Source organism: Loxodonta africana, chromosome 12 (genome assembly GCF_030014295.1).
Source record: "Loxodonta africana isolate mLoxAfr1 chromosome 12, mLoxAfr1.hap2, whole genome shotgun sequence".
Classification (NCBI taxonomy): Eukaryota; Metazoa; Chordata; class Mammalia; order Proboscidea; family Elephantidae; genus Loxodonta; species Loxodonta africana.
In genome coordinates, this window is record NC_087353.1 from 49,283,909 (window position 1) to 49,299,559 (window position 15,651).

Sequence of the window (15,651 nt, forward strand, 5' to 3'; positions counted from 1 at the left end):
TAAGGTTTATAGTGTATGTCCTTATCACAGTCTATCTTCAAGTGACATTATAACACTTTACATATAGTATAAAAAAGAACCTTAAAATAATATACTTTGATTTTTCCCCTGTTGACCTTTGTGCTATTGTCATACTTTCATGTAAGTTATAAACCCCGTAATACATTGTTACTAATCTTCTTTAAATAATTATCCTTTAAAGAGATTTAAATAATAAAACAATTCTTAGATTTATCCATGTAGTTACCATATTCAGTGCTCTTTGTTCCTTTGTATGAATCCATGTTTTCATCTGATTATCATTTTCCTTTTCTCTGAATGACTTTAGCATTTTTTGTTTGTGGGTCTGTTCGCAATGGATTCTTTCAGCTTTTGTATGACCAAGATATCTTTATTTTGTTTTTGAAAAAGTATTTTGCTGAATATAGAATTTGACGTTGATGGCTTCCTTTCAGGAATCCATGAGTGGCTCGAACAGGTCACGCTCAGCTGCTAACCAAAAGGTTGATAGTTCTAACCTACCCAGAGATACCTCGGAAGACAGGCCTGGTGATCTGCTTCCAAAAGGTGACAGCCTTGAAAACCCTATGGAGAGCAGTTCTACTCTGAAACACGTGAGGTCTCCATGAGCCAGAGTCAGCTCCACAGCTACTGGTTTGGTTCAGTTTTTTAGTTTCCTTTCAGTACTTTAAAGATGTTCTTCACTGTCTTCTCACTTGTATTGTTTCCGACAAGAAATAGCTTTCATTTTTATCTTTGCTACTCTGTGCATAATGTGTCTTTTTTTTTCTGACTGCTTTGAACAAGGAAACCCTGGTGGGGTAGTGGTTAAGTGCTGTGGCTGCTAACCAAAAGGTCAGCAGTTTGAATCCACCAGGCGCTCCTTGGGAACTCTGTGGGGCAGTTCTGCTCTGTCTTATAGGGTTGCTATGAGTCGGAATCGACTCGATGGCAATGGGTTTGGTTTTGGTGGGTTTGCTTTGAACAGTTTCCTCTTTATCGCTGGTTTTGAGCAATTTGATTATGGTGTGTTTTGGTGTAGTTTTCTTCATGTTCTTTGTCGTTTGGTGTCATTGAACTTCATAAATAAGTGGGGTTATCAAATTTGGAAATTTTTCATCAAAGTTGGAAATTTTTCAAATTTTTTGTGTCATTCTTTTTCTCTCCTCTCCTTTGGGAACTCCAAGTACACATGCATTAGGCTGCTTGAAGTTATGTCACAGCTCGGTGATGCTCTGTTCACTTTTTTCTTATTCTCTTTTTTTCCCTGTGTTTCATTTTGGGTAATCTTACTCCTATATCATCAAATTTGTTACTTTTTTCTTCTGTGAGGTTTAATCTGTCATTAATCCTGTCCAGTGTATTTTTTTTTTTTTAATCTCAAATATTGTAGTCTTCATTTTCATTGTACTTTGATTTGGGTCTTTTTAAAAATATCTTCCATGTCTCTACTTCTTTTTGGTAAGTGACATTTTTTTAAAATAATATTCTGTTTTCAGTGAAGGTTTAACAGCAGTTTAGGTTCCCATTCAACAATTTCTGCACAAGTTGTTCAGTGACGTTGGTTATATTCTTCACAATGCATGAACATTCTCATTTCCATTCTGGTTGTTTCATTTCTCTATTTTTTTGAACATATGGAATACAATTATAGTGACTTTAATCTCCTTGCTTATTTTATCTTCAATAGATTTTTTTTTTCCCCCTTCTCCTTATGGATCAAGGTTTCCTGTTCTTTGTTTGCTGGCAATTTTTGATTAGATAAAAGACATTGTGAATTTTACCTTGTTGGATGCTGGATATTTTTGTTTCACTATAAATATTCTTGAGTTCCATTCTGCAACACAATTAGTTATCTGAAAATAATTTGATTCTTTAGGGTCTTTTTAAGATTTGTTAGATGGAACTGGAGCAGTATTCAGTATAGGGTTAACTATTTCCCACTACTGAGGCAAGACCCTTCTGAGTTCCCTACCCAAGATCTCATGAATTGTGAGGTTTTTCTTTTGGCTGATGGGAATATTCAAAGGCGGCTCTCTACAGATCTCCAGATTTCCCTCTCTCTGCAGCTCTATCCTCTCTGGTACTGTGTCCTGCAAATGCTAACCACTTTGGTCTTTCTAGATCTAGACTGCCGGAAGATGAGCCTCCCAGGTTGGAAGGCACTCAAAAGACGACTGGGGAAAAGCTGCCTCCTCACAGTAGAGTCAACCTTAATGACAAGGATGGAGTAAAGCTTTCGGGGCCTTCATTTGTGTTGTGGCACGACTCAAAATGAGAAGAGACAGCTGCAGACATCCATTAATAATTGGAACCTAGAATGTACAAAGTATGAATCTAGGAAAATTAGAAATTGTCAAAAATGAAATGGAACACATAAACATCGATATCCTAGGCATTAGTGAGCTGAAATGGACTGGTATTGGCCATTTTGAATCAGACAGTCATGTAGTCTACTATGCCAGGAATGATAACTTGAAGAGGAATGGTGTTGCATTCATCGTCAAAAAGAACATTTCAAGATCTATCCTGAAGTACAATGTGGTCAGTGATAGGATAATATCCATATGCCTACAATGAAGACCAGTTAATATGACTATCATTCAAACTTACGCACCAACCACTAAGGCCAAAGATGAAGAAACTGAAGAATTTTATCAGCTTCTGCAGTCTGAAATGGATCGAACGTGCAGTCAAGATGCATTGATAGTTACTGGTGATTAGAATGCAAAAGTTGGAAACAAAGAAGGAGGATCAGTAGTTGGAAAATACGGTGTTGGTGATAGAAACAATGCCAGAGATCGAATGATAGATTTTTGCAAGACCAATGACTTTTTCATTGCAAGTACCTTTTTTCACCAATATAAGCGGTAACTGTACTCACCAAATGGAATACACAGGAATCAAATGGACAACATCTGTGGAAAGAGACAATGGAAAAGCTCAATATCATCAGTCAGAACAAGGCCAGGGGCCGACTGTGGAACAGACTATCAGTTGCTCATTTGCAAGTTCAAATTGAAGCTGAAGGAAATCAGAGCAAGTTCTTGAGACCCAAAATACGACTTTGAGTATATCCCACCTGAATTTAGAAACCATCTCAAGAATAGATTTGACGCATTGAACGCTAATGACTGAAGACCAGATGAGTTGTGGAATAACATCAAGGACATTATCCATGAAGAAAGCAAGTGGTCATTGAAAACACAGAAAAGAAAGAAAAGACCAAGATGGATGTCAGAGGAGACTCTGAAACTTGCTTTTGAACATTGAGCAGCTAAAGCAAAAGGAAGAAATGATGGAGTAAAAGAACTGAACAGAAGATTTCAAAGTGTGGCTTGAGAAGACAAAGTATTATAATGACATGTGCAAAGAGCTGGAGATAGGAAACCAAAAAGGAAGAACATGCTCAGTGTTTATCAGGCTGAAAGAACTGAAGAAAAAATTTCAAGCCTCGAGTTGCAATAGCAGAGGATTCTATGGGGAAAATATTAAATGACGCAGGAAACGTCAAAAGAAGATGGAAGGGATACACAGAGTCATTATACCAAAAAGAATTAGTCAGTGTTCAACCATTTCAAGAGGTAGTATATGATCAGGAACCGATGGTACTGAAGGAAGAAGTCAAGCTTCTCTGAAGGCATTGGCAAGAAACAAGGCTCCAGGAGTTGATGGAATATCAATTGAGATGTTTCAACAAATGGATACAGTGCGGGAAGTGCTCACTCATCTATGCCAAGAAATTTGGAAGACAGCTACCTGGCCAACTGACTGGAAGAGATCCATATTTATGCCTATTCCCAAGAAAGGTAATCCAACTGAATGTGGAAATTATAGAATATCATTAATATCACACGCAAGCAAAATTTTGCTGAAGATCATTCAAAAATGGTTGCAGCAGTATATTGACAGGGAACTGCCAGAAATTCAGGCCAGATTCAGAAGAGGACGTGGAACCAGGGATATCATTGCTGATGTCAGATGGATCCTGGCTGAAAGCAGAGACTACCAGAAGGATGTTTACCTGTGTTTTATTGACTATGCAGAGGCGTTGGACTATGCGGATCATAACAAATAATGGATAGCTTTAAGAATGGGAATTTCAGAACACTTAATTTTGTTCATAAGGAACCTGTACGTAGATCAAGAAGCAGTTGTTCAGACAGAACAAGAGGATACTGATTGGTTTAAAGTCAGGAAAGGTGTGCGTCAGGGTTGTATTCTTTCACCATACCTATTCAATCTGTATGCCGAGCAAATAATCTGAGAAGCTGGACTACATGAAGAAGAACGGGCAATCAGGATTGGAGGAAAACTCATTAACAGCCTGCGTTATGCAGATGACACAACCTTGCTTGATGAATGTGAAGAGGACTTGAAGCACTTACTGATGAAGATCAAAGACCACAGCCTTCAGTATGGATTACACCTCCACATAAAGAAAACAAAAATCCTCACAGCTGGACCAATGAGCAACATCATGATAAACGGAGAAAAGATTGAAGTTGTCAAGGATTTCATTTTACTTGGATCCGCGGTCAGCACCTATGGAAGCAGTAGTTGGGAAATCAAAAGATGCATTGCATTGGGCAAATCTGCTGCAGAGGACCTCTTTAAAGTGTTGAAAAGCAAAGATGTTACCTTGAAGACTAAGATGCGCCTGACCCAAGCCGTGGTATTTCCAATTGCATCATGCGCATGGGAAAGCTGGACAGTGAATAAGGAAGACAAAAGAAGAATTGATGCCTTTGAATTGTGGTGTCAGTGAAGAATATTGAATATACCGTGGACTGTCAAAAGGATGAACAAATCTGTCTTGGAAGAAGTACAACCAGAATGCTCCTTAGAAGCAAGGATGGCAAGACTGCGCCTTTCATACTTTGGACATGTTGTCAAGAGGGATCAGTCCCTGGAGAAGGACATGATGCTTAATAAAGTACAGGGTCAGCGGAAAAGAGGAAGACCCTCAACGAAATGGACTGACCCAGTGGCTGGAACAATGGGCTCAAGTATAGCAATGATTATAAGGATGGCACAGGACCGGGCAGTGTTTCGTTCTGTGATACATAGGGTCGCTATGAGTCGGAACTGACTTGACAGCACCTAACAACAATCTGTCTCCTCAACTAAGGGTTCATCATAAGGCTGTGCCTGAGTTCCCTCTCCCTCTGCTATAGACTGGAAACTTTCTCTGGGCAGTAAGCTGGGCAGTCATAGAGCTCACCTCATTTGTTTCCCATCTCTCAGGTATCACTGCCCTTTGTTGCCTGATGATCAGTGTCTGGAAGACTGCTGTTTCATATGTTTTTTTTTTTTCTGGTTGCTTCAGACTGGTGGGTAAATCTGGTCCTTGTTACTTCATCTTGATTGGAAGTGGAAGTCATCAGAATTATGTATTTATAGATGGCCTGTTTCCTAAACTAGAGTATTAACTCCCCAAAGTTTCCCTCATTTTGTTTCCCTCATGGTATCTTTCAGCTCATTATGTAGTATATAGATATTCACTGAACATTTGTTGAATAAATGAGCATTTGTTGGTGACCATATTGCAGTATTGAGCAGGTGTCATGTGTGTCATTGGCTCAAAACAAAAATACCTTTCCAGGATCTGACCCATCATCTTTTAGTTTGATTGGTTTGAGGTTTGTGTACTTCCTATCAAAAGGCATAACCTCCTAGGAACTTGTAGTTGCCTAAAAAAACCCAAACCCATTGCTGTTGAGTTGATTCTGACTCACAGCAACCCTATGGGACAGAGTAAAACTGCCCCATAGTGTTTCCAAGGAGTGGCTGGTGGATTCGAACTGCTGACCTTTTGGTTAGCAGCCGAACTCTTAACCACTGTGCCACCAAGGCTCCTATAGTTGCCTTAAATCTTTTTGGACAAGGCAGCTCAAAAAGAAATGAGTAAATTCGCTGGGGCGTTTCAACTCTGTAAGAATGAAATAACTAAGAGCTATCTCTGTTTCTTGTTGTTACACTTGTTATATACGCAGCAAGAACGGGAATTCTTAATGTTGATTTCAGAGCAAAGGAGATGAGGACTAGTGAAGAAATGTCCTGGCAGTGAATTGTTAACATGGTTCATAGTATCTCTTACTGATTTTGTGACAGCAACAGGGATCTTGGCAGGATATTCCTTTTTTTTTTCTTGGTACAAACATGGTTTAGATAAATGCCATATATTTAAATTGCTGTGGTAGGAATTCTTATCTTGGTTTCTACTATTAGCTGCCATTTTCTAGTTGGAGAAATAATACTGAACTGTCTTAACATTCTTAGCAACCAAGAGTCATAGCCCTGTTTTGTTTGTTTTGTTTTATTTGGGGTGGGGGCGGGAAGCAGGGACGTGTCATTTCATACCTGTCTGAGAGTTTTTGCTCTGATCTAGTCATTGCCTATTTTTTAATTTTTGCTAAGCTAAATGTAAGGATGGTAATTTCAGTTTTTAAAAAAAGTTTTATGCTCTATTACGTTAAAGAAACTAAAGCCATTTAGATAGAATGCTGTGTACTGAAGGATAAATGTGCAGAGCTATTTTCTCAGAATGTTATTTCAAATAAATGCAAATATCTGAAATCAGGGCTTTATGACCATATTTTAAGGAGGGGAAAATAAAATTGGATCAACTCATTATAACTCACTTTAATCTTTCCAAACCTGTAATTTTACAAATTCCAAAAAACAAAACCCAGTGCCTTGATTATGACTCATAGAGACCCTATAGGACAGAGTAGAACTGCTCCATAGGGTTTCCAAGGAGCGGCTGGTGGATTTGAATTGCCGACCTTTTGGTTAGCAGCCAAGCTCTTAACCAGTGTGCCGCCAGGGCTCCATGATTATACAGATTAGTGGTTTATCAACCTGAATTGGGTAAGAATCAGGATTACCAGTGGAGCTTTTTAGAAATATATCTGTCTAGCCAATCCTCATTCCCTGAGTTTAAGAATCACTGATATAGGTTCTTGGGACTATGTAGTTTTCAATCCTCTTGGGTTGTTAGTTTGTTTTATAAAACTGTGTCCCTGTCTCTCTCTCTCTCTCACACACACACAGGAAGTTCTAGAGGGAATAATAAATAATAGTGTCTGCTATGTTTACTATATACATGTTCCTTTATATATGCTAAATTATTTTATCAGAATGAAATAGAGATTTCTGTAAGGAAATATTCCATGACTTAAGGAAAACATATCAGAATCAAGATGATCATAAAGTAGAATACTACTAAGTTTGTTAGTAGATGGCTTTGGACAAAAGAAACATCAAACTTGCTGCACATTCCCTGCTCTCTGCAAAAACAAACAAAACCCTACATAATACTTCTACATCTAATAAAAACCTAGCATTTCATTCACCTTGCGAGACATTCAGGTACAAACTAAACTGACCGTTTTTAAAGCGATCTATTGTATTTACCTACATCTCATAGTCATTAAGATTTTTTACTTAAATCTAATTGATATTAGACATTTAAATTAATTTATATATGTATTTTTTTTTGTTATATGAAATCTTTCCAGCAGTTTGCTAATTACATATTTCTCAGGAAACAGCTGATTTTGACTAACAAATACACCGTGTCTGACTCACTCTGTCTCAGAAAATTATTTTTTCTCTGTACATTTTATATAAATTTTTATTTATGTAGTATAAATATATTAAGATATAAACATGTATTTAATTAATACATCAGCATTTTAGTTTAAAACATCTTTATTGAGATATAATTCACATGTCATAAAATTTTCCCGTTTAAAGTATACATTCAGTAGTTTTTAGTATATTCACAGAGTTGTGCAACCATCAATACAGTCCAAGTTTAGAGCATTTTCATCACCTCAGAAAGAAACCCCCAACCAATTAGCAGTCAATCCCCCTTCTCCATTCTACTCCCTAGTCCTAAGCAACCGCTGATCTAATTTTTGTCTCTATAGATTTGCCCATTTTGAATTATTTTATATAAATGGAATCATATGGTATGTATGTATTTGTGACAGGCTTCTTTCACTTAGCATAACATTTTCAAGATTGATATTGTAGTATGTATTAGTACTTCATTCCTTTTATAGCTGAATGGTCTTTTATATGGATATAACATTTTGTTTTTCTGTTTATAAGCTGATGGACATTTGAGTTGTTTGTACCTTATAATGCTTCTATAAACATTTGTGTACAAGCTTTTGTGCAGACATACGTTTTCATTCCCCTTGGGTATAGACATAGGAGTGGAATTACTGGGTTATATGGCAATTCTATGCTTAAAAATTTGAGTTGCTGCCAAGCTGTTTTCCAAAGTGGCCGTACCATTTTACACTCCCATTAGCCGTTTATGAAGGTTCCAGTTTTTCCACATCCTTGCCAACACTTGTCTGTCTTTTTTGATTGTAGTCATCCTAGCAGGTGAGAAATGGTATCTCATTGTGGTTTTGATTTGTATTTCCCAGTGTCTAATGCTATTGAGCCTCTTTTTTCATGTGCTTTTTTTTTTTTTTTTTATCTTTGAGAAAATGTCTGTTCAAATTCTTTTCCCATTTTGAATTGGATTGTCTTTTTATTATCGATTGTAAACGTTTTTTATATGTTTTGGATACAAGTCCCATTCTGGGGTTTGTCTTTTTACTTTCTTGATGGTATCACTTACAGCACAGATTTTTGTGTTGTTGTTGTTCTTAGGTGCCGTTGAGTCGGTTCCAACTAATAGCGATTCTATATACAACAGTATGAAGCACTGCCAGGTCCTGTGCCATCCTCAAATTTGTTTTTATGCTTAAGCCCGTTGTTGCAGCCACTGTGTCAGTCCATCTTATTGAGGGCCTTCCTCTTTTTTCGCTGACTCCCTACTATACCAAGTATGATGTCCTTTTCCAGGGACTAATCCCTCCTGGTAACATGTCCAAAGTATGTGAGATGTAGTCTCACCATCCTTGCTCCTAAGGTGCATTCTGGTTGTACTTCTTCCAAGACAGATTTGTTCATTCTTTTGGCAGTCCATCATATATTCAGTATTCTTCCCCAGTACCACAACTCAAAGGAGTAGGTTCTTCTTCCGTCTTCCTTATTCATTGTCCAGCTTTCACATGCATATGAGGTGATTGAAAACACCATGGCTTGAGTCAGGAGCATCTTAATCTTCAAGGTAACATCTTTGCCTTTTAACACTTTAAAGAGGTCCTTTGCAGCAGATTCGCCCAATGCAGTGTGTCTTTTGATTTCTTGACTGCTGCTTCCATGAGTATTGATTGTGGGTCCAAGTAAAATGAAATCCTTGACAACTTCAGTCTTTTTTCTGTTTATCATGATGTTGCTTATTGGTCCAGTTGTGAGGATTTTTGTTTTCTTTATGTTGAGGTATAATCCATACTGAAGGCTGTGGTCTTTGATCTTCATCAGTAAGTGCTTCAAGTCCTCTTCACATTCAGTAAGCAAGGTTGTGTCATCTGTATAACATAGGTTGTTAATGAGTCTTTCTCCAATCCTGATGCCCTGTTTTTCTTAATACTGTCCAACTTCTCGGATTATTTGCTTGGCATACAGATTGAATAAAAGGTATGGTAAAAGAATACAACCCTGACATATACCTTTCTTGACTTTAAATCATGCAGTATCCACTTTTTCTGTACAAATGACTGCTTTTTGATCTAAGTACAGGTTCTTCAGGAACCTTTTCTCTGAATGCTGTTTCTCACCACCTGCACCTTCTCTGGTGTTAACAGTTCTCCTCACTTCCTTCTGAGTCCTCTATCCATTCAGTTTCAAAACCGTTTCCACATTTTAGGTATCTATTATTAGAACAGCACCCTACTCTTCCAGTACTGAATCCTGTCTTAGTTTTCTAGTGCTGCTATAACAAAAATTCCACAGGTAGATGGCTTTAACAAACAGAAATTTATTTTTTCACAGTTAGGAGGCTAGCCATCCGAATTCAGAGTCAACTCCAGAGGAATGCTTTATCTCTGCAACTTTGGAGGAAGGCCCTTGCTTCTTTGAGCTTCTGCTCCTCGGAAATCTTCATGTGCTTGGCATCTGCCTTCCCCTTTGTCTGCTTCTCTTGCTTGTTTAATATCTTTTATATCTCAAAAGAGATTTTCTCAAGATACACCCTAATCTTTCCTCATTAACATAATAAACTAACCCTGTTGACATAACCTAACCTAATCCTGTCACATTAACATAACAAACTCCCATTCACAAATGGGATTATAACTGCAGGCAGAGATTAGGATTTACAATACATATTTTTAGGGGACACAATCCATAACAAAGATGCATCAAAATTGTTATAGATGTTAATCTTGAGTTTTTCCTTCAGCTCAATTGCACATACTTTTAATAATTGTTATTAAAAAAATTTAAATTAGAAGGGTAAAATGTTATAATGCCAGTAAGTCTTAGTGAAATTAACAAACTGCTTTATTTTTCAGGGAAAATATTTATCCCTAAACAGAAACCTGTACAGACTTTTGCAGAAGAAAAAGTATCTCTTGATCCAGAATTAGAAGAAGCTTTGACGGGTGCTTCTGATACAGAGTTGTGTGATCTTGCAGGTATCTCTTAAAGCAAATTGATTTGTGAGTGAGTGTGCACACATGCATGTGCATTGTACAGATGTGTCTTTTACCTAACGAAGTGCTATTAAATCAGTAACAATGTATTTGGCTTTGTTTTTTACACTATAAATCTGACAAAAGATTTAATTTCTTAAATTATATAATTATAAAAATAGCGAAATTTTTATATTAATAGAATTTATTGTATTATTTGACATTCTGCCCCATATTGTCATATTTGAAAGTCTTTATAAAAATCTTTCATCAGCTACTGCTCTACTAGAAGCTGCCCTATCCAAGCACTGGGAAAGAGTCTTCAGGGTCAGGTGCTACCCCATTATATCAGTAGGTCCAGAGATGGGTGACTGCAAAGCAGATGGCCCAGTCAGCCCTGAGCCACATTCACCACCTTCCCATAGAAAAATGTGAAGCATAAGGAGACCTTAGTGCCAAGTAGCCTCAAGAACTAACATGTTTCAAAGTAACAGTGATGGTTCTTTGAGAAAGACCCTGGAAAGGGACAAACCAAGGCTTGTGTCACAGCCAGAACAGGTTTCTTATTCTTTAGGGGGCTGAGGACTGATAGATCTGTAAATACATTCATTATGATCAGAGCGAAATGGGCCAGGGCATACTGTAGCTTTTGCCTTATTTGTGCACAAGGTCATCAAAAACAAAAAATGAATGTACTTTCCCTCCAAAGTGTCGTTTTTGAGGGATGCTATTGAATCTTAAATATGAGAACTTAACTATACATCTAGTATTCTACTCTTAGCTGGAATGCAAATATAAATTAATGATATGAAGTTTAACAGGTTAAGTTGAAAACCTTCATTATGTTCCTTGTGAGAAGGGTGAACAACAAAAATACATCATTTCAGTTTTCTCTTAACCACCAGATGGAGCTAAGCATAAATTTAAGTTTCGGATTAGGCTGACTCCAGTATATGTCTGAATTCAGAAATTTGGGGGGGGGGTTGGCGGGGGAGTATGGATGAGCAAGAGATTGTAAGTGATTTTAATCACTTTGTCTCCATTTTTTGCTGTAAAGTGTGTATTTAATAGGAAATAATCCAGAGAATGTTAAAATCATTGATGTAAGTTTTTGGTTGTAAAATTAATTATGTTTAGAACAGATGGAATAAAAAATAATTTTCTTTTTCTGTATTTATAGCTATTCTTGGGATGCACAATTTGATAACAAATACACAGTTCTGTAATATAGTGGGAAGTAGTAATGGTGTCGACCCAGAACATTTTTCAAGTGAGTATTTAAAATGCCTTGTGAGTCCCTATCCTTTATTAAATATTTTTTTCCATGTATCGACTTTAGTGCTTACATAACAAATGTTATGTACATACTTGAAATCTAAGATTCCAGTTTGATGGTATTAACATAGAAACCCATTAAAAATAGAATATTAAATACTGTATGTTAAATATGTCAGCAAATGTAATAGGAGCCATTTACACTCCAGTAAATAACACAAATGGTAAATAGTATAAAAACTAAGTCTATATCCATTTGCAAAAAAATGAAACAGGACCCATACCTCACACCATGCACAAAAACTAACTCCAAGTGGATCAAAGACCTAAACATAAAGACTAAAACAATAAAGATCATGGAAGAAAAAATAGGGACAACGTTAGGAGCCCTACTACAAGGCATAAACAGAATACAAAACATTACCAAAAATGACGAAGAAAAACCAGATAACTGGGAGCTCCTAAAAATCAAACACCTATGCTCGTCTAAAGACTTCACCAAGAGAGTAAAAAGACCACCTACGGACTGGGAAAGAATTTTCAGCTATGACATCTCCGACCAGCGCCTGATCTCTAAAATCTATATGATTCTGTCAAAACTCAACCACAAAAAGACAAACAACCCAATCAAGAAGTGGGCAAAGGATATGAACACACACTTCACTAAAGAAGATATTCAGGAAGCTAACAGATACATGAGAAAATGCTCTCGATCATTAGCCATTAGGGAAATGCCAATTAAAACTACGATGAGATTCCATCTCACTCCAACAAGGCTGGCATTAATCCAAAAAACACAAAATAACAGATGGGAGAGGCTGTGGAGAGATTGGAACTCTTATACACTGCTGGTGGGAATGTAAAATGGTACAACCACTTTGGAAATCTGTCTGGCGTTATCTTAAACAGTTAGAAATAGAACTACGATACAACCCAGAAATCCCACTCCTCGGAATATACCCTAGAGAAATAAGAGCCTTCACACAAACAGATATATGCACACCCATGTTTATTGCAGCTCTGTTTACAATAGCAAAAAGCTGGAAGCAACCAAGGTGTCCATCAACGGATGAGTGGTTAAATAAATTGTGGCATATTCACACAATGGAATACTACGCATCGATAAAGAACAGTGAGGAATCTGTGAAACATTTCATAACATGGAGGAACCTGGAAGAATACTATCTCTCTATGATTAGTCAGAGGCAAAAGGACAAATATTGTATAAGACCACTATTATAAGATCTTGAGAAATAGTATAAACTGAGAAGAACACATACTTTTGTGGTTATGAGGGGGGTGGGAGGGAGGGTGGGAGAGGGTTTTTTACTGATTAGTTAGTAGATAAGAACTACTTTAGGTGAAGGGAAGGACAATACTCAATATATGGAAGGTCAGCTCAACTGGACTGGACCAAAAGCAAAGAAGTTTCCGGGATAAACTGAATGCTTCAAAGGTCAGCGGAGCAAGGGCGGGGGTTTGGGGACCATGGTTTAAGGGGACTTCTAAGTCAATTGGCAAGATAATTCTATTATGAAAACATTCTGCATCCCACTTTGAAATGTGGCGTCTGGGGTCTTAAGTGCTAACAAGCGGCCATGTAAGATGCATCAATTGGTCTCAACCCACCTGGATCAAAGGAGAATGAAGAACACCAAGGTCACACGATAACTAAGAGCCCAAGAGACAGAAAGGGCCCCATGAACCAGAGACTTAGATCATCCTGAGACCAGAAGAACTAGTTGGTGCCCGGCCACAACCAATGACTGCCCTGACAGGGAGCACAACAGTGAACCCCTGAGGGAGCAGGAGATCAGTGGGATGCAGACGCCAAATTCTCACAAAAAGACCATACTTAATGGTCTGACTGAGACTAGAGGAATCCCGGCAGTCATGGTCCCCAAACCTTCTTTTGGCCCAGGACAGGAACCATTCCCGAAGACATCTCATCAGACATGGAAGGGACTGGACAGTGGGTAGGAGAGAGATGCTGATGAAGAGTGAGCTATTTGTATCAGGTGGACACTTGAGACTGTGTTGGCATCTCCTGTCTGGAGGGGGGATGGGAGGGTAGACAGGGTTGGAAGCTGGCAAAATTGTCACGAAAGGAGAGACTGGAAGGGCTGACTCATTGGGGGCGAGCAAGTGGGAGTATGGAGTAAGGTGTATATAAACTTATATGTGACAGACTGACTTGATTTGTAAACGTTCACTTGAAGCTCAATAAAAATTAAAAAAAAAAAAAAAACAGCTAGTCTAACTTGGGTATTGTAGACATCTGTCCTAATTATCAGGTGCTGCTATAAAAGAAATAGCACAAGTGGGTTGCTTTCACAATCAGAAACCTATCTTCTCACAGTTTAGGAGGCTGAAGTCTAGGGGAAGGCTTTCTCTGTCAGCTCTGGAGGAAAGCCCTTGTCTCTTTTCAGCTTCTGCCCCTGGGCAGTCTTCCGCCATCTCTGTTTGCTCATTTGCTTGTTTAATCTCTTTTATATCTCAAAAGAGATTGATTTAAGACACACCCTGTGCTCATACTATCTCATTAACATAACAAAGGACGCTCATTCCCAAATGGCATTGTAACCACAAGTATAGGGGGTTAGGATTTACAACACATATTTATGGGGAAACATGTTATTGTTCCCCCTTAACAATCTTATTATCAGTGTTATGATTTTCAAGAAATTCACAACGGTGCTGACAAAGAAACCGAATTATAAGATCAAATCAGGAGAAACCACAAGACTGTTTAGCCTCTAAACTTTTTAGTCTGATTTGAAATATTAAGCATTTTAAAAAATTAATTTGTAAAGTAATACATGCTTATGTGACACATTTAAGTGGTAGAGAAGGGTATAAGGTAAAAAGTGTCTCTATTCACAACGATCTGTGCCTTCTGCTCCCCGCCACCCCTGGCCGTAGCTCTTAATAAGCTCTTAATAAAAAAAAAATAGCTGGGTGTATATCCTTTTAGATGTACTGTGTTAATGTAAACTTATGTATGTGTACATGTTATAAATGTGTAGTCTTTTGTTTTTTAAAAAAATGGGATCATAACAATTTTTTTATCTTTTGCTACTTTTTTCAATAATAATATTGGCTGCCTTTTTTTTTTTTTGAATGCTTACTATGGGCCATGTTTTGTGCATAACACTTAAATGTAGATTTTTCTTATTTAATCCTCACAATAGTTCTGCGAGATAGGTATCGTCTTTAATTTACATATGAGAGAGCTAAACTTTTAGAACGATTAAGTAACTAGCCTCAATGTCACATGCAAGTAAGGATTTTAACACATACCATATAGTACTATATCACTTAGTGATATATAATGTTTCCTAGTTAGTATATTCGACGGCACTGGGTACTAGAGTTAGTATATATAGATCTAACTCATTCAGATATCTGCATAACATCCCATTGTATGAATTTTCTGTAATTTAGCTATTTCCCCAATTTTTGAATGGTTTATTATATGAATGTTCAAACATACATAAAAGAAGAAAGAATAAAGTATTCATCACCCAGGTTCAGCTGTTTTTAGCCTTTTTGTCAACCTTGTTTCATCCATCTTCTGCCTCCGACCCTATTTCCTACACTTTTTTTTTCCCCCTTGGAGTATTTTAAAGCAAATCCTGGTCACTTCTGTATTGTTTCACCTGTAATATTTCTATATGTGTCTCTCACAAATAAGGGCTTTTTTTTTTATTCAACATTACCATTACCGAACTTAAAAATTAGTAATAATTCTTTATCATCTAATATCCAGTCCATGTTCAGATTTCCCCCATTCACTTTAAAATTTTATTTGTTCAAATTGGGATCTAAACAA

The 15,651-nt window shown here is 37.4% G+C and overlaps 1 protein-coding gene across 2 annotated transcripts in view; it reads left to right on the top strand.

The window, feature by feature from the left end:
• Positions 1–15,651, top strand: part of TMOD3 (tropomodulin 3) — an 89,466-nt gene that overhangs the window by 38,412 nt on the left and 35,403 nt on the right. For both annotated transcript variants that reach the window (XM_003420527.4, XM_023539495.2), the window contains exons 4-5: positions 10,425–10,547; positions 11,725–11,814. In XM_003420527.4, coding sequence (XP_003420575.1) covers positions 10,425–10,547; positions 11,725–11,814 — 213 coding nt within the window. The remainder of the gene's footprint in view (positions 1–10,424; positions 10,548–11,724; positions 11,815–15,651) is intronic.